Source organism: Schistocerca americana, chromosome 5 (assembly GCF_021461395.2).
Source record: "Schistocerca americana isolate TAMUIC-IGC-003095 chromosome 5, iqSchAmer2.1, whole genome shotgun sequence".
In the NCBI taxonomy this organism is placed as follows: domain Eukaryota; kingdom Metazoa; phylum Arthropoda; class Insecta; order Orthoptera; family Acrididae; genus Schistocerca; species Schistocerca americana.
Window position 1 is genome coordinate 109,144,069 of NC_060123.1, and position 26,082 is coordinate 109,170,150.

At 40.6% G+C, this 26,082-nt stretch overlaps 1 protein-coding gene across 1 annotated transcript in view; it reads right to left on the reverse strand.

The window, feature by feature from the left end:
• LOC124616190 (luciferin sulfotransferase-like) overlaps window positions 1-26,082 on the reverse strand; it is a 60,511-nt gene that overhangs the window by 12,619 nt on the left and 21,810 nt on the right. Inside the window, exons 4-5 of the mRNA XM_047144487.1 lie at window positions 7,097-7,235; window positions 2,556-2,676 (exon numbers count right to left, since the gene is read on the reverse strand). Coding sequence (XP_047000443.1) covers window positions 2,556-2,676; window positions 7,097-7,235 — 260 coding nt within the window. The remainder of the gene's footprint in view (window positions 1-2,555; window positions 2,677-7,096; window positions 7,236-26,082) is intronic.

Consider the following 26,082-nt stretch of genomic DNA (forward strand, 5'->3'; position numbering starts at 1 on the left):
TTACACCCCATCTCGTACAATTCAACTGTGAAATAACAAAAGTATCTAATTTAACGTATGAATTTCTTGTGTAAGTCTTCCATGGAAATTTAACTGCAGTCCCAAATTTGCACTGACTTTTTATTCTTTCCATCAGTATATTAAAGAATTACTGTATATTGGGTATTATTTCGTTCTTTGCGTGAAAAGGAGCATAAAAATTGAGAAAAAAGAAAAATTATGAGCATACAGACTTGTACCTGGATACTACGGTATTATAAAAGGCTCATGGGTCGCGCAACCTGCGGCAAAAATGCTATTTATTCTAAACACTTGATTATCTGGAACTCCCGATACTGTCGCTTTCATTCCTCAACGAGCCCTGCATATACAACAAATTTAGACCAAATCGGTGTTGATCAGCGGCGGCAGTGTCCTTGTGAGTTTATGTTTCGGTTGCAGTGGTTACTATACGATAGACGTCTGCCGTACTTCTCTTTTCCGTGGGACAGTCGACTGCGGTAATTTATCATCCGTATGTCTCAATCTGGGTATCCGCAATTGTTAGTCATCAACCTCTAAAGATGTCTAAGTTTCACGAAAAAATGGTTCACTGACTTACTGCAGCACCAAATAAGAATCTGTCTCAGGTTTTCGACTACTTCTCGCGTCGCCATCATCAGAAGATTTCACAGTGTAGTGAGGTTATATATGTAGCTGGCCGAAAATACTAGCGACCTACTGAAATAACCTGACGATGTTCTGAATACATATAAATGATCTGATGGATAAAAAAATGCTTCAAATGGCTCTGAGCACTATGCGACTTAACTGCTGAGGTCATCAGTCACCTAGAACTTAGAACTAATTAAATCTAAGTAACCTAAGGACATCACACACATCCATGCCCGAGGCAGGACTCGAACCTGCGTCCGTAGCGGTCGCTCGGTTCCAGACTGTAGCGCCCAGAACCGCACGGCCACTCCGGCAGGCTCTGACGGATAGAGTGAGCAGCTAACTGCGGCTATTTGCCGATGAACCAGTAGTGTACATCTACATGATTATTCTGAAAGTCACGATGAAGTGTCTGGCAGATGGGGGAAGTATCGTCGTCGAGTGACCGTAGAACAGTACAGGATGACATAGAATTTCTGTTTGGTATGATAATTGGCAGCTTGCTCTAAAGGTAGAAAAATGTAATTTAATGAAGATGAGTAGAAAAAACGACCATATAATGTTCGAATACAGTGTTAGTAGTGTGTTGCTCCACACAGTCATATCGATTATCGAGGTGTAACACTGCAGAACGATTTGAAATGGAACGAGCACAAGGCGTATGGTCGATATAACTTAATTGGGAGAGGGTTAGGAAAGTCCAGCTAACTTACAAAGGAGACGGTGAATGGAACTCCCGTGAGAACCATTCTTGATTACTGCTAGAGTGTTTGGGGTTACCACAAGATCGGATGAAAGGAAGGCATCGAAGCAATTCGGAGGCACGTTATTAGATGCGTTACGAATAGGTTCCATCAACATGCGAGTGTTTCGGAGACGATCTGTGAACAAAACTGGGAACGCAATGAGGGAAATTCTTTTGGTGAAACACTATTGAGAAAATTTAAAGAAGAGGCATTATCATCCGGCTGCAGAACGGCTGTACCTCTGCCAAAACTGCGCGTAGCGACCGCGAAAGCAGGGTAATCCAAATGAAGGATCGTACTCGGGGTCACTTTAAGACCCAAGCGGCACAAGATACGGCTTGCAGCACCAAGCTGGAAAGGGAACCACAGGCTCTACAACTGTAAGGTTGCTACACAGGACGTCACACAATAACGGCGCAGCGGCCGTTTGGGGCGCTAGGCTGAAAAGAGTTATATACAGTGCGTATCACAATTAGTTCAGAATGGTTCAAATGGCTCTGAGCAATATGGGACTTAACTGCTGTGGTCATCAGTCCCCTAGAAGTTAGAACTACTGAAACCTAACAAACCTAACGACACCACACACATCCATGCCCGAGGCCGGATTCGAACCTGCGACCGTAACGGTCACGCGGTTCCAAACTGGAGCGCCTAGAACCGCTCGGCCTCACAATTAGTATTGTTGGAAAAAGGAGGTGGAAGCTGGCACTCAAAATAAATCGCTTGTGCGGAAAAGTGTTTCAAATCGGTCCTGCTTGTATGTGCGTAAACAGAAAAATATTTTCGCTTGCACGGTCTGTGAGGGCAGGAAAGGAAGTGAGTAGTAGGGTTCAAGGCACCTTCTGCCATAACTCCTACAGTAGCTTACGAAGTGTGTACATGTAGACGGGTAAGTCGCCGAAAACTTCGGATTGGTTAGAAATGTTACGTGGCAGTAACCCCCTGAAGCATTTATTCAAGAAAAAGCTGCGTTGTCATATCTGACATTCCTGTTGAAATTCGCTAGAAAGCGGCGCTACATTCATATACTCGCCACATTTTGTCTCTTACTCCTGTCCTGTCACTCTCGTCTAGTCACCATGTAAGACCAGCCTATGTATCAGTTTTAATAAGCTTCTTTATTGTAAACACAAATATTCAGGTACATATACTTACTTACGTTTCCTAAAAATGCATTCATAAATCCTTCCATAGTACCACTGTAATGTGACGTTAGTTTGTAATGATTGTACAAAGATACTGCAGTATCCTTAGGATTTCTACCAACGTAGATAACCTGAAAAAAATAAAAACAAAATTGTATGTAAGTGGCTTGAAATGAAAGTTTATAAAACTTACGAAATTCTGAAAGGTCCAACATAGTTTTATTAGAATGTTTGGAAAGATTCTCGGCCAGGACCACGAATACATCATAAATGAACGCCAGATTAACTAAATTCTTTATAAAAGTGAAAGGGTGACACTGAATTTCCACTTGTGTGTGTCTGTGTGTGTGAGTGAGAGGAAGAGAGAGAACTGAGACGTATTAAGTGCATTGAAAGAGGAAGGAGACGAAAGAGGACTGACGTGTCATTAAGTTTTTATATGTTCATCCTCCAGGAAGTCTTGGGGACGACGGCCGTTTACTATTGTGTGAAAACGAAACGCCTACAGCCGTCTTTACGATTTTATTTATTTTGTTGCAACCAGTTTCGGCGCTTCAGTGTCCCATCTTCAGGCTGTAGTAGATATTTCACAGACTGGAAAGTTGATACATTCCCTGTGAGGGCGCTGAGGCCCCAACCTCGAGCAAGACGGATATGGGCGCAAATCCACTACCAAGCGCGCAAGTGGACTGTCCACTGAACTAGTATGGGACAATCCAGAGCGTCAATAAACTATGGTACTTTGTGGGTCTCTAAAGAGGGGCAAAATAGTCAACACGTTTCTCTTATTTTCGATGATCGACGATATATAAAAAACACTTTTCATATGCAAGTCGACACGTAATTAATATTCTTGAAAACTGAACAGTCAACATTTTTAATAATGTGAAATTTTGCAAAATACCCCATTACCATTAAATGATTCCGAAAATTGAAACCTTTTGTTACAATATAAATTAAAGAAGCTTTCAAGCCACAGACATCCTTGAGCCATAATGCTGGTTCCTGATATACCATTTCTGAAAAATAAGCTGTGCACAATGTGCTGTCGAATTATTTTCAGCGCACCTAATTAAAATATCTGAAGTTCCATTCCCATCCTAATTATTTATTTCACTGATATACGTTTTATCTTATATATTGTAACTTACGTTTTACATTCATGGCTTCGATGTTTTTTAGGTTATATATATTGTTAATTAAAAATAATAAGTAACTCATTATTATGACAGGAAATAATTGCAGTAATGATAGCCTGTAAAATAATGCTTAAATTTATGATTCCTTTAAATAAAGCACATAAAGTGAATGAAAATTTTTCACGAAATATACATGAGGGGAAGAAGGCAATAGAAAACAAAATTCAGCAGGATTTCAAATTGTCAAGGATGATCCTCTAAACTTTGGTAAGCCCTGTCGAAGAGAACTGATTATGTACCACTGAGCGCAGGTTGACCATAATGTTTCTCCTCTCTCACTGTAAAAGAAAATGTCTTTCAAATATATTTCGATTGGTCACACTTTTTGTTTACCAGTTTTCGCTCGTGTTAGAAGGATATTCGGGGGCTCAAAAAGAGATTCTCGAATTCTCGGTTGGATTATAAAACGTAAATAACAATTTAAAACAAAAACATATACTTCAGATAATTTAATTTGATGTGTTGAAAACATTCTCACAACAGAATTATATCTTTACTCTTCAGCGGAGTGTACACTGATATGAAACTTCCTGGCATATGAAAACTGTGTGCCAGACCGAGACTCGAACTCGAGACCTTTGCCTTTGGCAGGTAAGTGCTCTATCATTGATTGTTTCTTTCTTTTTACGGCTATTCATTTTGTTGGGTATTGTTCGTTGCGTTTGGTCTGGGTGGACGTCAGAGAGCAACCGTTTAAGTTGATCGTTGATTCTTTTACTCAGGGTTTTTTTTTATTTTTTTTTTTTTTTTTATTACAGCGCGCAGCCAGTCCTCTGATCGAACACACTGAGCCACCGTGCCGTATGAGCTACCTCTTGTCTCCGCCATATCCTTTCTTCCTGGAGTGCTAGCTCTGCAGGGTTCGCAGGACGGATTCTGTGAAGTATGAAAGAGAGGTGTCGAGGTACTGGAGGAATTGAAGCTGTGAGGACGGGTAGTGAGTCGTGCTTGGGCAGCTCAGTTGCCAGCACGGTAGCTCATCGTGTTCGGTCAGAGGGTTAGCTGCCCTCTGAAACTGAGTGAACGGATCAACGAAGAACTAGAACGGGTTTCGTGGTACGTCGGCACCGGCACTTGTCCTCGAAAGGCAAAGGTCCCGAGTTCGCGTCCATGTCCGGCACACAGTTTTAATCTGCCAGAAGTTTCATTCCGACAACACATTGTGTACGGATAATTTTCCAGAAATCGTGTTTCAGAAATCAACTTTGTTCCACAGGAAGGTATGTAACTTGAAAGTTTCTTTATGTTCCAACAAAAGATTTAACTTTTCAAAATTAATTAATCAATTGGCTCTGAGCGCTATGGGACTTATCTGCTGAGGTCATCAGTCCCCTAGAACTTACAACTACTTAAACCTAACTAACCTAAGACGTCACACACATCCATGCCCGAAGCAGGATTCTAACGTGCGACCGTAGCGGTCGCGCGGTTGAAGACTGTAGCGCCTAGAACCGCTCGGCCACCGCGGCCGACATTAATTAATCATGATGGGGTGTTTTGAAAAATTTCTGATTATTACAAAAGTTCATTACACAGTTTTCAAGAACATTAATTACCTGTCAACTATTATATGAAAAACTTTTTTATGTATCATAGTTTCGAAAATATTTCCTCTAAACCTAAAATGCCACCTTTCGTGGTGTGTTTTACTCTTTAAAAGAAAATTGGGCACAAGCCAAAAAATTATATGCTACACAAACTTGTCCCCTCTGCACACGCGCTACCTTTCATCAAGGTCATTTACTGACATGTGGGAATTTTCACTTTGTAGCTACTTCTGCTATAATAGCGGGTAGGCTATATTTCATAGGTTTCTTTTCATTTCCGTTAGTTCTTCCACAGATTTGTATAAGTACAAACTAGTAACAATTTGGGACTATGCTCTCTAACTGTGCTACATGAGTTCTCTAGTGGCATTAAAGAATTATGTCCACTTGTTATGGTTGGACCCTATTCATTGTTTTGCAATGTATTCACGTTTAGATACAGTAATCTGTAAGTAGTGGCTCGCTGATAGATAGGAGAAATTAGCTTCACTGCAATGAATGCTGCTTTCTGGTTCCTTTTAACTCAAATTTTGACCTTCAGCTAGAGTGCGCAGCGCCCGTGCTTACGTCATAGGTGCACGGCCCCGCCCGCCGGCATTTACACGTTGGGTTGTTTTTGGTACAAGTCTGATGGGTGTGTATGCAGCAATCGTGAGTCCCATATTTGACTCATAGTGTGATATTGTGTTTTCACACATGACAGAAATATATATAAACCTATTTTTGGACCGATCGAGGTGGCGCAGTGGTTAGACACTGGACTCGCATTGGGGAGGACGATGGTTCAATCCCGCGTCCGGCCAACCTGATTTAGGTTTTCCATGATTTCCCTAAATCACTCCAGGCAAATGCCGGGATGGTTCCTCTTAAAGGGCACGGCCGACTTCCTTCCCCATCCTTCCCTAATCCGATGAGACCGATGACCTCGCTGTCTGGTCTCCTTCCCCAACCAAACCAACCTATTTTTGGACCTTTTACTGTTCGAAAGACCATCTATCCAGCTGTGGCAGGATCTTAAGCTAGGACCGTTGTAAGTTTAGTAATGGGGATTTGGGATGTCATTCCAATAATACTTTATAAAATTTTGCAACTGGTGTTTCCTCTCCTTTAACTGGGGACCTTTGTCCCTTTATGTAGGTCTTCTTCTGCAAAAGTGTTTCTTGTAGGCCTGTGATTAAAGAGGATAGAACGTTTCAAGCCATGTACCAGGGATGCATTGTTTTAACATATTTTAACCATAGTTATGCATGCTTTATGGACTCACTTTTTAATGTACACATGGGTTATTTTTTCAAAGAATTCCTGTTGGCTGTGTTTAGCTTTTCTTGTGTTAACAATGTTTACAGCTGCTAGTTTGAAGATGCACCTGAATATGGGATACAAGTCCTGAAACGGGGTAGTGCTTCCCTTTTTAGAAACAAGTCATTTTTTCATCTGTAGTGGATTTTACCACTAATATCCCAGAATAGATTATGGCAAATACTTTCAAATACACTGATTTCAATACCGTTCCTACGTATAATAACTTCCGTACTTTAGTTGGAAGTAGCATATATATAACCCCCACGTACAAAGATACTAAGCCCAACGAAAGCGCAATATCGAAGTCTACTCATCGAGACGTATTACTTTTGTCTCATGTACGTGATCTGTGACAGTTCGGACTGAATTTTGATATCGAAATAAGGTTTCACTGTGGAGGTACAATTTAACAGTTTTTGTTTCGGAGCAAAATGATAACTACTGAAAGTGAAATATTTCTGTCGGTATTATACAAAATGAATGCTTTGTTACGGTTTGCTGACCTTTGGCTTCACTGTCCAGAGGCCGTCTGGCAGCAGTTCGACTGGTAAGTGACTCATGATGAAACGCGGACGCTCCATTTTATCGCAGAGGTCCACTGCATAGCTCACCTCCGGGATTCTCAGAAGGATACTGTTGAATCTGGAAAAGAGAATTACCAACTAACAAATACTAGATAAAAACGGTACATATAACGACGCTAGAATTTGCAAGCTAACAAGCATTTGTGCCCACACTTTGAACTTATAGCATAATGTTTCTATAAACGTGCTAGGGAGAAGAGCACTTCTCTTTTCATATGAGTAGGTGACGTATAATAATGATGGTCAGGTGTTAAAGCTTTCACAACCACTGTAAAATTTATAGCTGTAACAGATTTCTTGAACTGGACTCACACGAGAAATCTGACAGTCGGCTTATATTTGTTATCGGTGATATAGTATGTATCTGAGTAAATCACAAACAGTTGAGTTGTGACTATTCGCAGTTGACACTAAAACGGACGACAAAAGTTTAGAGGTGCGAAACGTATCGAGTCCTCTTTAGAAACGAGGCACGAGCTAGCTTTCGGCAAACATTAGCTATGAAACTTACTGTGATTACGATTAATGGTAACTCTCGCTGTTGGCCTGAAGTGGTTTAGAGAACACCCAACTTTGATCAAGATCGCAGAAAGAGGATTTGGAACTCGTTTCTCCAAGAATACAATTCCAGCCCATTGTTTATGTAGTACCTTACAGAGTGTTATACAAAAGGAGGAGACTGATGTGGACGTTATAAGCGAACCAACGTTGCGCTCAGAGTTTAACAGAGCCCTAAATGATCTGTGTTCATATAAGGAAACAGAGGACTCTGATGTACCTTCGTAGTTACTGAAACATGTGGCAGATGTAAAGAGACATCACTTCGACGGGGAGTCAGTGGCGCGCGCCACTTCGGTTTGCCAGTTCCGGTGTTATGAAGCAGTAAGTCCTATATAATCAAGATTCGTGTGACAAGTGCCCTGTGTTACAATAGCAACTCACTTTCAGTATATCTTCCGTCAATTTGCTCCTGAAATCAAAAACCGTCAAACAATGTGCAGCACCGCCAACGACACACAGACATACGTTATTAGACTGGCAGTAACGTACACATTATCACTGAAGCCAGCAGTTTAGAATAGCAATATGACGTCGACGCAAGGGACATGTAAACAGCTATTCATTTTCTGACAAAACACTCTTGAGAAATAGGAATAAACTGATACAGCTACGTTAGAGTTTTAACATAAAGGTCAGTACATGCATTGTGTTTAGTTGTTATCTTTCGTACAGCAGACGAAGGAAAGGATCATATGTCAGTGTAATAATAACAAAAAATCTCACGCAAAGCCTAAAAAATTACATTACAGTATGTGCTATCTGAAATACCGGAAGTACTTAAATAGCTAGTTAATGTATATTTTACAAAGTTTAATTATCTAGTATTAACAGACGTAGCTTAGTTCAAATCAAATGGCTCTGAGCACTATGGGACATAACATCTGAGGTCATCAGTCCCCTAGAACATAGAACTACTTAAACCTAACTAACCTAAGGACACCACACACATCTTTGTCCGAGGCAGGATTCGAACCTGCGTAGCTTAGTGATGTGCTCTTAACCAGGTCAGAGTCGGATTTTCTTCGAATACTACGCTCGTTATGAAAGTCCATAAGCAGAACGTGCTATTTGTCGTTGATAGCAAGTGTCTTCATTCCTTCATTCATTTGAGTGTTCTTACGAAAATTATAGTCTGCTTTAAACGTGTATATATGTAATATAGTTCGCAAACATTTGCTCAGCTGTTGAAATTCTTTACACTGTAAATCTTACAACATCATTTCTTTTCAGAAAATCCGATACTGAGACTTGTGGCCGCATCGCCCGGCATCGTTCACGTCATCATTAGCGTCAAGGCTGGCTTGTTGTCCAAATCATTACTGATGCTGTCGTACAGCAGCGACGGACAAAATACAGGAAATTCGAGAGGTGAACGGAAGCGAAATATTGCTCTGAACAAATCATTAAAACAAACTGAGAATAGAGCGCTATAGTGACGAATTATGTGAGAGATAATCTAGGCCTACAGATGACGCTGATAGCGCTGACAGAAGACGTAGATTGGGGTATAGGACGCTAGGGTCTACTAAACCAAAATAATAATAGTAAAATTCATATCGTACAGAAAAGGATTTTAAATCTTCAGACAGGTCTGACATTGCGATAGAATCTCATCTGTGAAAGATTAAACACTTTGAACAGAGCGATTTCGTGATTTGAGCTACAGAACATATGTAGAAATGATGGCAAGATAATGCTGAAGACCAAACATGGAAAGAGATCGGTCTGCAATTCAAGAGAACTTGGAAGCCTTACTGAGGGAGCTAAAAACATGTCAGCTCTTGCTGCAGTTAGTTTCTGTGTTTACACTGTTATTTGTAGATTATAGTTAACCCTAACTTAAATACTTCGTTAACTGTTTCGGTTTACTTCATTACTAATTTCTTTTTTATTGTTTCTTATTTATCTTGTCAATATCTGTAACAAATCAGTCTTACTTCCATATTTATTTATCAATTTATTGCAATGATATTGTTTAGTATTTTATCCACCATCAACAACTGTATATTCATATAGACATGGTCTTGTGGTTAATAGTGCTTGTACAAAACTGGTATATTATTTTATTGTAACCTTCTGAGGAAGGGCACTAAGAGGCTGAATCCGGTAAAAAGAAAAAAAATTCCTTTTTGCAACTGGTTGCTGATTATTTCAAACAACATACTACTGTTGTTATTCATCATTAGCGCCAATAATAGTGTACACTGTAGTATTCCGTTTGCTTTGCTTTCAACACCGTTGTGCACAGATTATTGTAGCTATGTTTTCCTGTCAGGAGTCAGCAGTTTAACGACTGATGTACCCCACTGGCCATCGCCACGAAACCATCATTCTCTCTTAATATACTTGCTGCTCTAACTTCCGGGAAATTTCGATCCACCTACCTCAGCTCGTTTTCATTGTCAATATTATTTACTCACATTGCCGCTACGGGTACTCAAATCATTTAATACTATTTGTGACTTTAAAATAGGTAATTCTTAGGTGACTATGATATAGGAAAAGCACTGTATGTGTGAAACCATGGTTCGATGTAGAAGAGGGCCTTACCACGCTACTCAGCTCAGGTCAAATAAATAAACAACATGCAGCAGATAGACTGTTGTTTGAATAGGAGTTAAAAATGTTTCAAACCAATGAGTTACGATCACATTTCCAGCATAGAATTTTCGTTAGTGGGGAACTAAAAATTAGTGCCGAACATAGAATGCACTGTTAAACGCTAAAAAAGTTTAGGAGGGAAGAGTACATTGCGGGCTTCTACAAGGAGGAGGAACTATCTGTGGAAAAAAAGAAGAAATTGATGTTTTAGAGAACGTATGGGATCCAGCAACAGAGTCACAATTTAACACAGGTTTAAAGACAAAAAGACAGAAAGCATAGATAACAATCCTTCCGAATTTATCAAATCTTTAGGAACTGGCATCCCAAGGAAAATTAAAGTCAGTGTGTAGGACTTATGAAACTGGAGATTTATCTTCCGCCTCACAGAACAGTTTCAGCTTGTTAGTTTCACCCTGTTAGTACCGTAGAGACCTGCTTTTGTTTCTGCTGCACAGATGTGCTCTGAATTAATGATATGTTTTTATTTGATATGCTGCTATTTTATGTTGAATCCATTATCTAGTGGAGATTAAAACTGTGCTATGGGAGTTGCTTCAACACATCAGAGTTATCAGAACCTGTGGGAAATGGGTTCAATATTAACACAGAAATCTATCATCTATCAAAACAAATAATATTTTGTCAACTGTAGAGAGTATTTGTTAATAAAAGTTACGGCAGTGGAGAGACACTTCTCGTGAATGATAATGGGGGCAAGACTTACGGAAATTAAAAGCAACTATGTGGAATGGTGTGGATAGGAAAAGTATGATGATGAAAGTTGTTTGAAATTCTTATAAATATTGGTATAAAACGTAGCGAAAGACGGGAGGTATACTGTATCTACAAGAACCAAGAAGCAAGTCATGGTAATGGAAGAGAGTAAGACAAGTTATTAGATTAAGAAGGGCGTAAGGGATGATGTAAGTTTTCTTTCTAATTGTACATTCTGTATATCGAAGAATCAACGACGGACGTAAAATAAACTTTCATGACTGTGGTTATGACTAAGGGTGGAAGGAAAGAATATTTTCTAATGGCATTCCATATGTTCACTACAAGTGAGGACTAATTACAGGACGTGATTTAAATTTCTTGAGACTAGGGCCTCCCGTCGGGTAGACCGTTCGTCGGGTGCAAATCTTTCGATTTGGCACCACCTCGGCGACTTGCGCGTCGATGGGGAGGAAATGATTATGATTAGGACAACACAACACCCAGTCCCTGAGCGGATAAAATCTCCGACCCGGGCCCTTAGGATTGACATTCTATCGCGCTGACCACTCAGCTACCGGGGGCGGACGCAGGGTGTGATGAAGGGAATGAACAGTCTCATTTTGACAGAAAATGACTCAGAGTAAACCAGAGGAATATGAAAGCATTGAGGTGTGGCTGAAATGACATTAGCGATGAGGTTAACGTCTAAATTGTGCACCACGCAGCAGACGAAGTGAAGGATTTCTACAATCTTAGAGGCACAATAACACGTGACGATCGAAACAAATATGATATAAGAAGCAAGGAAGCACAGAGAAAGAGGTCAATCCTTGCTACAAGAGCCTATTTGTAGGTCTTAATGTTCGGCAAACATTTCTAAAAGTAGACAACTAGAACACCAGCAATGTAAGGAAATGAATGATTCACCTCTTTGGGCTGCTGGCGGAAAGGCGATATTTGAAAAAGATTAGCACAAGCCAAGAAGGTTTCTTCCTTGAAACAGATATCCGGTAATGAAAAGGAAATGTCAAAGAAATTCCTGGAAGAATACGTCTTGGGCTCAGTGTTGTATGGGAACGTTACGTAGAGCATCGAAAATTCGGAGAAGAAAGAATCTGGGAGATTTTGGAATGTGGTGCTAACGGAGAACTAACGAAAAGAAAGAGCACAAAAAGAATTACTGAAAATAAGAAATGAGATATGAGGGAAAGGGAGGGTACATGTTACTGGACCATGTGCTGCGGTATCCAGAGATAGTTAACCTGGCGTTCGGCATCCAGAAATAGTTAACCTGGCCTTCGGAAAAAGGTAGGGCAGATGAAAACTAAAACATATCATATAGGATGAGGCTTATGGTAGTTACGCAGAGATGGAGTGAGGACAGCATCAAAACAATTAAAATACTGATGACATAAAAAATATATGAATCTACTAATCTGTGCCTAATTTTCGACCTACTATTCACACGTGTGACAGATGAATATTCCTATTGCTCTGTGTTACGCAGCTTGGTATTGACTTTCAGCAAACATTTGCAACACAGAAAAGAGTGTGAAATCTAGTGTTTCACACTATCACGCTTGTTAACAAATATGAAGCAAAGTAAAATCGAAGGATGCTTGTTAGACTGCACTTATTAGAAATCATTACTTTCTCAATCAAGAGCAGTTTGTTTAATGTGTTGTATATGTTTTGAAGTGTGCAGAAAATAAATAACTTCGAAGGCTACATAACGGGAAAAAGTACACTAACTGCTACCTTTATCGATTAGTCTGTCCCTAATCTCAAGGAAAGCCTATCATAACTAACGCAGGAAAAAATGACTAAAGCACCTTAAGGACGAAGACAATTTGTGGTAGTAAGTTCTGGCATGAGAATGAGAACCCCTTCAGTCTCACCTCTATTAGTAATATGAGGAAATTATTTTCACAATATCAGGTTTCATTAAGGCACAATTCGAGAAAGAGTTCGTCATAAATGTTTCGGAGAACAAAGTGTACGGCGAGGTAGAGTGAAAGATCCAATGCTTGATGGATATGTCCTTTTCAGCTTTTTATGGCGTAAAAAATGATACGCCAATTTTCTGGCAGGGCGCCTGCAATTTCCATCGTTTCAACTCTTATTATAGACACGTAACTTTCTTGTGAGTGAGGCAAGAGGATTTTGGCTCACTCGAGCGATAACTGATATTTCCTGGACGAAATAACAGTCGAAGAGATGGAATCTGCACGTCTCCATGTCTGAAATTTAATTAATTAGTTTGGAGGTGTGTTTCATACCTTCATATTTGTTCGTTGTACGGTACTCTTTAATTTGAGTCTCAACTACCTAACTGAGCCAGCCAAGGTCGTTACGAGGCACTGATATAATCTGAATTAAAATGACGCTTTCTATCCCAACGGTTCAAGCTGTCTATGGTAGAACCAATGAAAGAGATATATCAGAGTTTGAGAAGTGGCATTAATGTCAGAGCATCACTTATTAATGATAAGATTTGTTGATGACATTTCTTCAGTTTGTGAAAGCGAGGAAGAATCGCAGAATTTGAAGAATTAGATGTAATGTCTGATGAGCACAGAGTATGATTCCGAACAATCGAAGGAAACACGAAAATAGTGAAAAATAGTGGAAATGGGATTATCTACAAATTTATCAAAATTGGGTACCACCTATCAGACAAGTGAAGTAATACAGCTATCTTGGAAGTAAAGGAAAGTACGGCGAAGCAAGGAGGTCATAATGAACATGGAAGGAAAGCCTCTCTCGCTAAAATAAGTTTATACATGACTCATAATCCAGCATTTAAGAATTACATTTCTGAGCATATAGAATTGAACATAGAATAACACGGAAGGGATATATGGAATTTAGGAAAAGCGGAAGAGAATCTGAGAGAAAGGATGCTGAATATCAAGACAAGAAAAAATGAGTTTCTCAGATTCGCCAAGGAAAGGAACACACTAACCAGAATTAGAGAGAATGTGTTAGCACAAATCTTAAGACAAGATGTGTTGGTGGTGGAAATCGTGGGGCGGGGGTGGTGGGCGAATGGAAGGTAGAAGTGCAGAAATTACTGGAGACTACATAAATTGGAATACTTGGTACAGTTACCATCCTGAGGTGAAGAGATTGACAAGGGAGAGAAAGTCGTAGGGGGTGGGTGGGAGGGGGGGGGAGAACGCTTCAGGCTTTCAGAAGAGTAGTGATTGATTCAAATGATTTCAACAAGCTATCGTAACCAACAGTTTACTGTAGTAGTGGATCTGTCTGTCTTTAATTAGTGTTATTTAATCTCCGTCATTTCATGTTTTTCAAACAAATGTTTATTTTGTTATTAAGATTTTCTTCCATTTTAGCATAATAAATTGAAATTAGGGATTAAGAAGTGTCATCATCACAGCTATCTGTAATGACACATTACGAGGCAGGGAGATACAATACTCTAAGGTCTGCGCCAAAGATTAAATTGAGAGAAATCTATAATATAATCTCTGTAATGTTTATATTAGATTCTCTTTTGTTTCATAGTCCGAGAAGGAGTTAAGATACACTCTCACTTGTTATCTTGTACGGGATGGACGTAATTTTTGGTTTGTGCTGAAAGGCAGTCATCATGTTAGTATTTATGATTTGTGCGACGAGCATAGCAAGTCTTACCGTCTTGTGAATAAAAAATAGTGAAAAGTATCTAAGTTTTACGAGAATTATTTAAAGCGACGTAGAATTGTATTCCTTCGTTTCCACCGTCTTCGTGAAGCAAACCGATGCCGACTTAGGAAGATACGCACGGTCAACAAAGAGATGAACATCGATGGTGACTAATGAATTAATAATGTGGCAGAAGGACAAATTTTACGCCGGCCGGAGTGGCCAAGCGGTTCTAGGCGCAACAGTCTGGAACCGCGCGACCGCTACGGTCGCAGGTTCGAATCCTGCCTCCGGCATGGATGTGTGTGATGTCCCTAGGTTAGTTAGGTTTAAGTAGTTCTGAGTTCTAGGGGACTGATGACCACTGCAGTTAAGTCCCATAGTGCTCAGAGCCATTTGATAAATTCTACGTTTAAGATGAGAACTCTGAATAAATCAACAATGACGTGGAATTGAAAAATATTATTAATCGGAATTGTAAATTATATTACAGGCAAATTTCACGCATCACTGAAATTGTCCGCATTCAAGCCAGTCAATACGGTCCGTAAAGATGTCTTTCAAAAATTCTAAAGTTCCATATCCCAAATTTTTTCTTTTCAAAAATTCAATGAACTTTTTTTATTACGCCACATATCTGAACCAGCGGCGATTTCGATACAGCCTTCCTGGTGGTAGTCATTTGTATCCGCTAGAGATAGTGGACTCCTGGAGGGTTATTTAAAATATTATCTCTGCTGTTGGAAGTAGAGTGTGACACGATCTATGAGAATGACGAGGATAATGATGAGGAAGAGGAGGAGTATGCATCTGTACGTCTACAACAAGACCCCGGAAGCTGCCTAAAGGTGTGTGTCAGAGGATACTTCTGCACCAGCTGCTTATACACCATTCCCCGTTCCATGTGCGAACAGCATATGGTAAGGATGGATGTCGGCAGAATACCATGCTAGCTTCAAGTTCAGTGATTTTCTTTCCCGAGGAAACAAAATGTCCCCAATATTTCCAAAATATGATCCCAGACAGTCCTCTCTCCCAGTTTCAATAGCAAACTTCTCTCTGATGTAGTATTTACTACTGTAGTTTGTCGAGCACCTCCAGAACCCACTCGCGACGGGAAGACGATCCCGTCGTGAAACGCGTAGTAGCTGGACATAACCGTGGACCCAGTCCATTCCGTATAAACACAACCCACATCATTATGAAGCCACCACCAGTTTTCACAGGTCCTTTTTGACAACCTGGGTCCAGCTCTTCGTGGGGTGTGCGCCACATTTTAACATTGCCATCAGCTTCAACCAACTGGAATCGATACTAGTTTTACCAGGCTACGGTTTTCCGGTCGTCTAGGGTCCAACAAATAAGGTCACGAGTCCTGGAGAGGGCATGTTCAGCGTAAGTCCCTTATCGGTTTATGCGGTTATTTTGCATGATGTTTCTTGTTTGTTAGCAATGACTACGCAAACGCCGTTGCTCTCACTCCTTAAATGTAGGCCTTGTCTGGAATTAGTATTCTTGTCACGCTCTTGCCACTGTGGAGCTCTGAATACTGAGTTCCTTAACGATTTCCGAAATGGAATGTCCCATACGTCTAGCTTTAACTATCATTCCGCGTTCAAAGGTGTCAAACTCACTAGCCTTTTTAGACGTTTTCAGTGAATTGAACCTGAAATCATATAGTTTTGTTTTTGCATGTGAATTTTATGTATTCGAAACAGTCCGCTACCTAGTTTTTAGCTGGATAAACTGTTGCGGATTTTCGTTCGTCCCACCAGAATCCGCGCTTCCTTTCAACCGGTCATAGCTTAGAGGGTAAAATGTGCACTGCGTATTAGTCATTTACGTTGATGAAACAAGAAGTAAGGTTATATGCATGTAACTATTAGAGGTATGGTAAGAGCCTATTATAAATTTCACATGCAAAATTTTGTAATTCTATCTTTGATTAACTGTAGATTCCCTAATTCAAAAAGCAATCCACGTGTGGAATGTAAATAAATATTAGATTGCAGTGATAAATAAATGAAGAATTTCTGAAATGAATATTTAAATAATTTCTCAGGAACTAACATATTACGATAATGTTCAGTGGCCTTTTACCCCTGTCGATTGGAGGACTGAAATTTGTGTCTTCGTTGGAAGAGAAGGGAATGCAGCGACTCCCAGAGTGAGGATGGAAATCGGGGAAAGTTTGATGGAGCAAATTTGATGACACAGGCTTTTTAGAAGACAATTGTGATGGAGTGCTACGGTGACAGAGATTTAAGAGGGACGTTCAGTGTCAGACGTGGTTTAAGTCTTGCAGCTACGGTGGCGGTAGGATGAGGTGAAAACTGAAGGGGAACGGACAGAGAGGTGCGTTCATGCCACGATCTGTGAGGTAGGAGGGAAGAAGCGGCTTTGTTCTTTGTACGCCGGCTAAAATATCACAGTTTATCTTGGCGTATTTGTTGGATACGAACTCTGCAGTTGGGTAAAAGCTACAGTCAACCTTTTTTGAGAACTCGCTCTAGGCGCTTGCAGTCCTCTTTTGTGAGGCAAAGCTGCCCACCGGGAAAACTGGAGAAAAAGATTACACGACCCGCCAACTACTGCTACTGTCGAAGTGTCCAGACCACCAGCAGTAGCCTGCCGGCCATGTCTGGAGCACATCGTAAATAGGCGAAGAGAGAGGAACATTTCCACGTTCGCAAAAAAATTAATTCCGACTTCTCGTTAAGCGCTCTTGCGGTGTCTAGGATGCACATCAGTGAAGAGAACGGCATTTCACGGGTAAAAGAGAAACTACTTCCCCCGAAAAATTTAAGGTACCATCTGTACGTACATCCATCAAACCTCATTAGGACATAGCGACAATAAACTGTTTTTCGGAAGAAAAAAGTTAAGATTCTATTAGTTCACCCTCTCTTGTCGAAGCATATGTTACTACCACTTACGAACATATCGGAGAAATGGAATCCCAGAAATTTTCACACCATGGATTCTAATATTTTTATCGCACCATCTCCGAATTAAGAACTAAATTCCATGAACAGTACGATGTCTTTCGCGACACATACTGGAAGATAACGACAGAGCCGGAACGGAAGAGGGAGGTAACAGAATGGCATACTCGTGCGTTGGGAAAGGAAAGACTACAGAGTGTCACGCCGAAAGGACTGGTTCAGCTACGTTTTCCTATGTGCAGTAGTAATCGGAACGAGCTGCGGAATACGGTTGCGTCTTGCGCTGTCCGATGCGCGCCGGACAGCTGTTGAAACGTTCTCCTAGGCGCAGGGCGGTACGCATAAGAACGTAAAAAGTGAAAGTGGTGTCTTTTTATAATTTGACAGCTGTAGATGATAAAGTGATACGAGAACTACCTTCTGACACTATTTTTTAATTCAGTGAACATTTTGTGCTGTTGAGGAAGAGTAATGTTTATGCTTTTAAGAAAATATTTATCGCACCATATCTTCTAAATTACTTGTCGTAAACTAACATAATTTTGTAGTTGGCTTCAGTAGTACATCTGGATAACGCGTGAAAACTTTCTGGTCAATAGAGTCAGTAACAACGGTGTAATAAATTAAAATGTCACATATAATGCGGAATTTTTAGCAAACCAACGTCTGAAATGTTGCAAGCAAGAAACATTTTCCCTTTGCACTCTCTGTTTCTTTTTTTTGAGGAGGGGGGGGGGGGGGGAGGGAGGAACGTCAGGGTGCGGAAAAGTTTGGCTAAGTTTTGAATTTATTTTTTCGGTGCGTTGAAAGTCGATTGGTGCTACAGTTTCCGCTAGACGAGAGCAGTATTATGTGGTTTATCGGCGCGGCGCGAGCTATAGCTCGCTGTGACGAAAATTTTGCTACGAGGAACATTTTGCTACTATCTACGAAATGAAATTTACAAAACCACAAGGAGTATATTTGTAACAGAAGGAAAGGAATAATCGAGCGGTGCTAGCTATAGCTCGCTGCGTGGAACATTTTGCTGAGAGGAATATTTTGCTACTATGTACGAAATGAAATTTGCAAAACCACAATGAGTATATTCGCAACGGAAGAAAGGAATAAAAGCGCCTTAATAACAGAAATCAGTAGTTGTTACGAATAACTAAGTATAGGAAGAAATTTCATTTAACCTGAAACCTATTGTCTGGAAACTCGAGGGTTGTCCAGAAAGTAGGTTCCGATCGATAGTCAAATGGAAAACACAGTGAAAACTAGAAACTTTTTATTGGTAACAGTTATGTACACCTTCCACCTACTTCACAGTCGCCGCTCCAACTTCTAGTGTTGTCGTAGTGTTGTGTCAATTTTCCAATATCCTCGTCATAGACAGAAGCCGCCTGTGCTTTCTGCCAGTTATCTGCACTGGTCTGCAGCTCGTTGTCAGTGGAAAAACTTTATATTCATAGCCAGAGGTTCTTGTGATCAGAGGTGAGACTCAGGGGGATCCAATTAGGGACTTTATTGTGGGTGCTCAAACATTTCTCGTCGGTAACGCTGGAGGAGCGTCTCCATTTCCCCTGCAGTGGGCGGCCGAGAATTGTCATGAAGAAGAAACTGCTCGACAGCTGTGTTATGTGGACTTCATGGCACAGGCGAAATCTCTAACGAGGCCCTCGGGAGACGCTGTTCCTTAGGCATCTTTACGTGCTCACTGTGCACTCAAAACTGAAAAGAGTGACGTGACACGATCGACGGGCATACTAGAGACACTGCGCAACACATCTGTGCGAAGATTTACCGGATTTTCCCAGTGGTTTCCATTTCGCGACTGATCGGAACTTATATCTGGACAACCTTCGTAAAAGTAAGATGTGGAGAAACTGGAGAAACAATTTAAATATACAGTTTTTTAACGTCTCGCAGAGTTTGTTAATGGGAAATATTACGAACTTCAGTACGAAGGAGGAGGAGAGGAGATTACTGTATAACATCCCGTCGATAATGAGGTCGTTAGAGACGGAGCACGAGGTAGGTTTAGTGAATGATGAGGAAGGATATTGTCCGTGTCCTTTCAAGGGAACCATCGCGGCATTTGCCTGAAGCGATTTCGGGAAATCACGGAAAACCTAAATCAGGATGACCAGACGCTTATTTGAGCCATCGTCCTTCCGCCTGCGGCCGGCCGTTGTGGCCGAGTGGTTCTAGGCGCTTCAATCTGGGACCGCGCGACCGCTACCGTCATAGGTTCGAATCCTGTCTCGGGCAGTGTGTGTGTGATGCCCTTAGATTAGTTAGGTTTAAGCAGTTCTAGGTTCTAGGGGACTGATGACCTCAGATGTTAAGTCCTATAGTGCTCATAGCCATTTGAACCATTTTTTTTCCGCCTGCTAGTCCAGTGTGCTAACCACTGCGTCACCTCGCTCGGTCAGCTCCAGTATGATTCGCCATAAAAGTTAGACTGTAGTTCTGCCTGTAGCTGGCTAGACAAGACAAATCAAAGGTCGAAGGAAGGCAACTGTTTCACCTCTAATAGAACCCCGTGTCCCAATGCACTATGGGAGTGAAATCTGCGTTAGGGGTTATGAGAGTTTCGTCTTTGCTTTACATGTCTTTTACGGTATTAAGCGGAGGCAAGTTGTTACCAAAGGTGCTGAGTAACACAAATGTGGCTAACTTGACAATAGTGAGACCAGTCCACTTGAAGAATGTTGCAGATGTTATAGAGTCGAATACATAACGAATGATTGATGCTAACGGAATGCATAGGAACAAAGGAATGAAAATACTTGCGTCTATGCAACGGTAGGCTCAGTGATGAACAGACTTCAGTGCAGCGGCTGATCAGGGTTGGAGCACAACGAATTCACTTAAAATGATTTGCAGCAGATAGCGTTACAATAACTTTCTTAGTGTTCATATATTATTTAGCAAATTTATGCATGCAGCTAGAAGGTAAGTAAACCAAATACAACATAGCTAGGATGAACAAAAGTTAAAAATTAAATAAATTCACTTAATTTAAAGACAGTTTTTAAATACAATCCGGGATTTTATTTCCTTTCCTTTTTATGAATAGTAATTTAAATTGTTGTTTATCTTGCTGGAAATGCGTAGCTCACCAAATAAAAAGCACCGAGAGTAAATATTAGGTTACTTCACATAATTACTTAAATAAAAGGGAAGCGATTGATGTCGATTAGAAATAGTTGATTCACAGTTTTTCATCACGAAGTATTAGATTATCCCTGAAAAGCTTGATATTGTAGTTAGCTTAAATTCTGTAGCTACATCACCAAAAATTTTATAATTATTCCCCAATATGAATGAAATTATAGCTATCTTACATACCGTATTCAGTGTGAATAAATATTTCATGCTCACTGATGTCCACAAATTGAGAGAACTTAGAGGTCAACGGACTGACATGAGTCACAGCGTTCGTGTGTGCGCCGAACTTTTCAGTTGCAGTATTTCGACACGACGCATGTATCACATATACAAGCTGCACAGAAAAACCGGCAGTCGGTGACACATATTCTATCCGTTGTATCTTCGCCAAAAACTAGTAAGCAGCGTGAAGCCCGCGCATGCAACAGCTTCTGCCACAGATCCACGTATAGTGGGTGATTCAGGCCATCCATCACCTTTGAGCCCGCTGATGTTCAGAAATCAGATGGGAGTGTTTGGGCTGTAATCCATCCACCAGTGAGTAAAATGGCCGCTGTAGGAAGAACTCTTGTTGCTGATACTCACCCATCTGGCCAGCTCAGCTGAGAAGGAATGTTCATCCGCTGATGGGGCCATTCATGTATTCTGACAATTAGTCGTCCCTGCGGACACCATAGTGATCCACTTTCTTCCAATGTGACCGAATACCGGCAACCCATTTCGGCCCTTTCCAGGATATAGACAGTATTGCAGTGAGATCAAATTCTGTAGCACACTTGGTGACCAAATTTAGCGATGTGAAAAACAGGGAATATGTTCAGCATACTGTTTTATATCTATAATTAACGCTTCTAAGCCGATGTACCTGCCACTCATGTTTGTGGTATTGTCATAGCTTTGCCAACGACAATCTTTGATATTAATGCCATTCTCTGTTAAAAAAGGTGGCAACCTTTGGGAGAGTTGCTCAGTAGTATGACCCTCCATATCCAAAAACTCCACAAATCTGTCCACTGGTCCGGATCGTGGGACATAACGCACTATGAGAGTCAGTTGAACTACGTGAGGTATATCAGGAACAGAATCCAATGAGAGTGAATAGTATTTGAATTTTAATTTTGAAAATGTAAGTTTTATTCGTTAGTTTATGTTTATATGTGAAAAAAGACTTTCGACAGAATCTTATCTTATTTTCCTTATATATTTTAATTGAAGATAAAAACTAATGTTTGTATACTGAACTTCGCTATTTCCTTTCATAGTCCAATAATCTCTGTCAAGGTTGTTTGGCCACTCACCGATATCGTTAGAATGTATTCCACTTGTTCCACTTGCACAAGATCCATTAACATCAGAAGCCTGTAACATGTTTTCGACTTCTCTTTGTACTGAAGACGAGGTCTCTGGGCCGACAGGACTTCCTATGCTTTTCAATTCAGTTTCGCTTGGAGACGATATGGCTGAACTGGGAAGACTTGCCGTCTGTTCAATTGCTGTATCATTTGTAGTAAACGTAACTACATCGGTAAAAGTTGCATATTCTGATGAATCTTCTGTAGCATAACTATCATCCTCACAGTCAACGACAGAGTTTCTACTTGGTACTTCATTTTATGTATTGCGGCAGATCATTCTGTACATTACAAATGTTAGACAGTTTACGTGTTTTAGATATAACAGCATGTGTCTTTCTCTCCTTTTAAATTCTTGCTTTACGCTTTGCACTTCCAGAAGCTTAGCGGCGTTCAGTATCTCTGTCTGCTGCCCATGGTGGTTAGCTTGATCTGTGTAGAAGGGAAAATAAATTACAAATTAAAATGGAATACTACTATTTAACAATGAACGTCCATTTTCTATTGAAGCTAGTGGCAGTTGAGTGCTAAGAGTTTTTCACTCATAGAGCTTTTCGAATGATACGTGCCGTGTGAGAAGAAGCGAGTCCCCTCACTAGCACTATACGAGAGTAGGGCGAAACCGACAGTCGCCTTCCAGGAGTATAGACTACATCTTCCCACGTATCGAAATCTATTGAATGCCCATAAAAATTATGCAGGAAGACGAAGAAATCGAGTTGAGAGTGAGCTCTCAGCTGATATTTGCCTATCAATATAAACTCAGCCACATCTTTAAATTATTCGTAATTAGCACTCTCAACAAAACATCTTCCACTTGGCGTATATTTAATAAGGGAAGCACGCTAGTAAAATGTCAGCTCCCACAAACGATCTAGCTTGAGAATGTGGGCCATATAGTGAGAGTATGTTGTTAAGACCTACCTATACTCATGCGCACTGGTTGTTCCTGTCGCTCTGCCACTCTGCAGTCATTTCAAGCCTAAGCGAGAAGTACATACGTAACCTCGACTTACAGGCTACCCACGTGCTACAGTACGGCAATTCCTGGATTTAAGTGCAAAGACAGTCAAAGTGAAACGGTTGACTGTAAAATAGCGAGAGCTAGTAAAATTGTAACTGACTAAAATCATTATAGTCCGGATATTTCACATGCAAATGAATGTTTATGGGCTTTTCTGCCTGCTCTTATTTATACGTTTCAGTTTCGTTGCATATATTAGACACAACTTTAAAAATGAAGACGCAGATAATGAACTGACGTACGATGCTTCTTTACAACCTCCAAAGGTGATAAGGACAATGGACGCTAAAATGAGGAAGTAAGTGGTAATGGAGACTGTTCTCAAGAATTAAAGTCATCAGTAATAGTTCGAAATGATAGTGAAGGAGTAGACGAAACGGTCCGTCACTTTCTGGGAGACTAAAAAGAAGAGAAGCTAAGCCGTTAAGATGATATTTAATTATTATAACAAAAACGATTTGTAAATTAATAGTAAATAGGTTAGAAAGCTATGTACGGGTGTGAAAATGTTTTCGAAGGTCAACATAATTGTTTTACATAGATTTAATTTCGTATGCTGCAACAACTTGACCGTACGCGATGTTAACATATTGAGCATGGGACGTTATAGCCACAATACAAGTAGACCCAATTTTTTTTTTCAAGTAATCTGTTACGTGGGTGTATGTATTGTGCAAGGTAATCCATCTTCTGCCACAAGACAACTAGGTATCGTTACGGAACAATCGTATTTACTGTGTGTGAAGAATTTTTCAACGACACCCTAGCTACTATGCCTAAGTGAGTTTTCGGTAGACAGACATTTTAGAAATCTCGTATGGTCGTCCTCCCATCAAAGACACTCGCGCAGTCTTTGCGTCAGTAATACTATATAAAACTACACAACATGCCAACGGTAACCGCAGATCGACACTTACTGTGACCTCTGTTTCTAATTTTACAAGAAGGAGATGAGCATGTTAGTTTTATGGGGATCATATTTTAGCGGACAAGTCATTTTACAGACAGGGAATACTGACGGATGCCGCGAGAAGACGTGTTTTCTAAAATCATACAAGATTAAACATGATTAGTTTCCATTCAGTAATAGTTTTCAGGTCACACCACCTTCTCAATGAATGAAGAACATGGAACTAAAGATTCTGTCGTTTCCGGAATGACGATAAAACCAAGTGGAAGAAGAGTGCCTTCTGGTTTAGAGGTGTCACAAGTCTGGATTCCTCCGGATTCGTCTTCGCACTCACCGTATCCTAGGCTGTCCATTGCGGGGAGGGACTGTCTGAGATAAGCCGCGGACTTGTTTCTTTTGTCGGAAAAATTAGAATGCAACACATTAATAAACACTCTGTGGTAAAAAATTACTGAACGGTAGCAGTTGTGTGCATAGTGTCGTTCAACGGACATTAAAGAAATCCAGCCCCACGGACACTTAACCACTCACCTGTGTAAGTATTTTATTTCGCCATTTTCGGCGGAATGTAGTTTTGAAACTTTTCACGTGCTGTATTAATCAGTAACTTGTGCCAGAGACTTCTTTGCTCTGTACATTTTTATACTGCCACCAGTTTCTACCCGTGACTTCGTCCGCGCATAAAAGACGCCCTCGGGTGCCGGCTCACAGAGCTTTGCACTCCTGCCGGCACATTTGATTGTTTGCAGCAAGCGACAGTGTCCTGTAGCGTGTAACAGCACATGCTTTTATGGCAAGACTACGATAACTTTGATTCCACCCGGCGTGTCCAGATGAAAGCTTGATCACATTTTAAGTTAGACGTGCAAAAATACAGCTGAGAATGTTATCCAGCTCCGTGCATCAGTTTTTGCGTCGCTCGCGTACAGACATACACACAAAAATTTTAAAAATAACATTTTTTCTCTTCGATATCTGTTACAAGAAACACTCTCACATTCAGTTTTCTTAAATACCTCCTACTTACAGCCATCTTCAAGTTACAGTTTTGTTATAGTGTAAATACAGGGTGTTACAAAAAGGTACGGCCAAACTTTCAGGAAACATTCCTCACACACAAATAAAGAAAAGATGTTACGTGGACATGTGTCCTGAAACGCTTAATTTCCATGTTTGAGCTCATTTTAGTTTCGTCCACCTACGCTCAATGGAGCACGTTATCATGATTTCATACGGGATACTCTACCTCTGTTGCTAGAACATGTGCCTTTACAAGTACGACACCACATGTGGTATATGAACGATGCAGCTCCTGCACATTTCAGTTGAAGTGTTCGTACGCTTCTCAACAACAGATTCGGAGACCGATGGATTGGTAGAGGCGGACCAATTCCATGGCCTCCACGCTCTCCTCACCTCAACCCTCTTGACATTTTATGGGGGCATTTGAAAGCTCTTGTGTACGCAACCCCGATAACAAATGTAGAGACTCTTCGTGCTCGTATTGTCGATGGTTGTGATACAATACGCCATTCTCCAGGGCTGCATCAGCGCATCAGAGATTCCATGCGACGGAGGGTGGATACATGTATCCTCGCTAACGGAGGACAATTTCAACAATTCCTGTAACAAAGTGTATGAAGTCACGCTGGTACGTTCTGTTGTTGTGTATTTCCATTCCATGATTAATGTGATTTGAAGAGAAGTAATAAAATGAGCTCTAACATGGAAAGTAAGCGTTTCCGGACACATGTCCACATAACATCTTTTCTTTCTTTGTGTGTGAGGAATGTTGCCTGAAAGTTTGGCCGTACCTTTTTGTAACACCCTGTATACAATGCAGCGGAAACGACTCAAAGAGTACCGGCTTATATGCAGCAAACCTATGTACAGTATTGAATGATTTTTGTTGCCAATGTATTGAGTAGCTGGGAGGACGTCACTCCAGATCACCATCCTTTGAAAAATTGTTAGAGGTACGGTTAAGT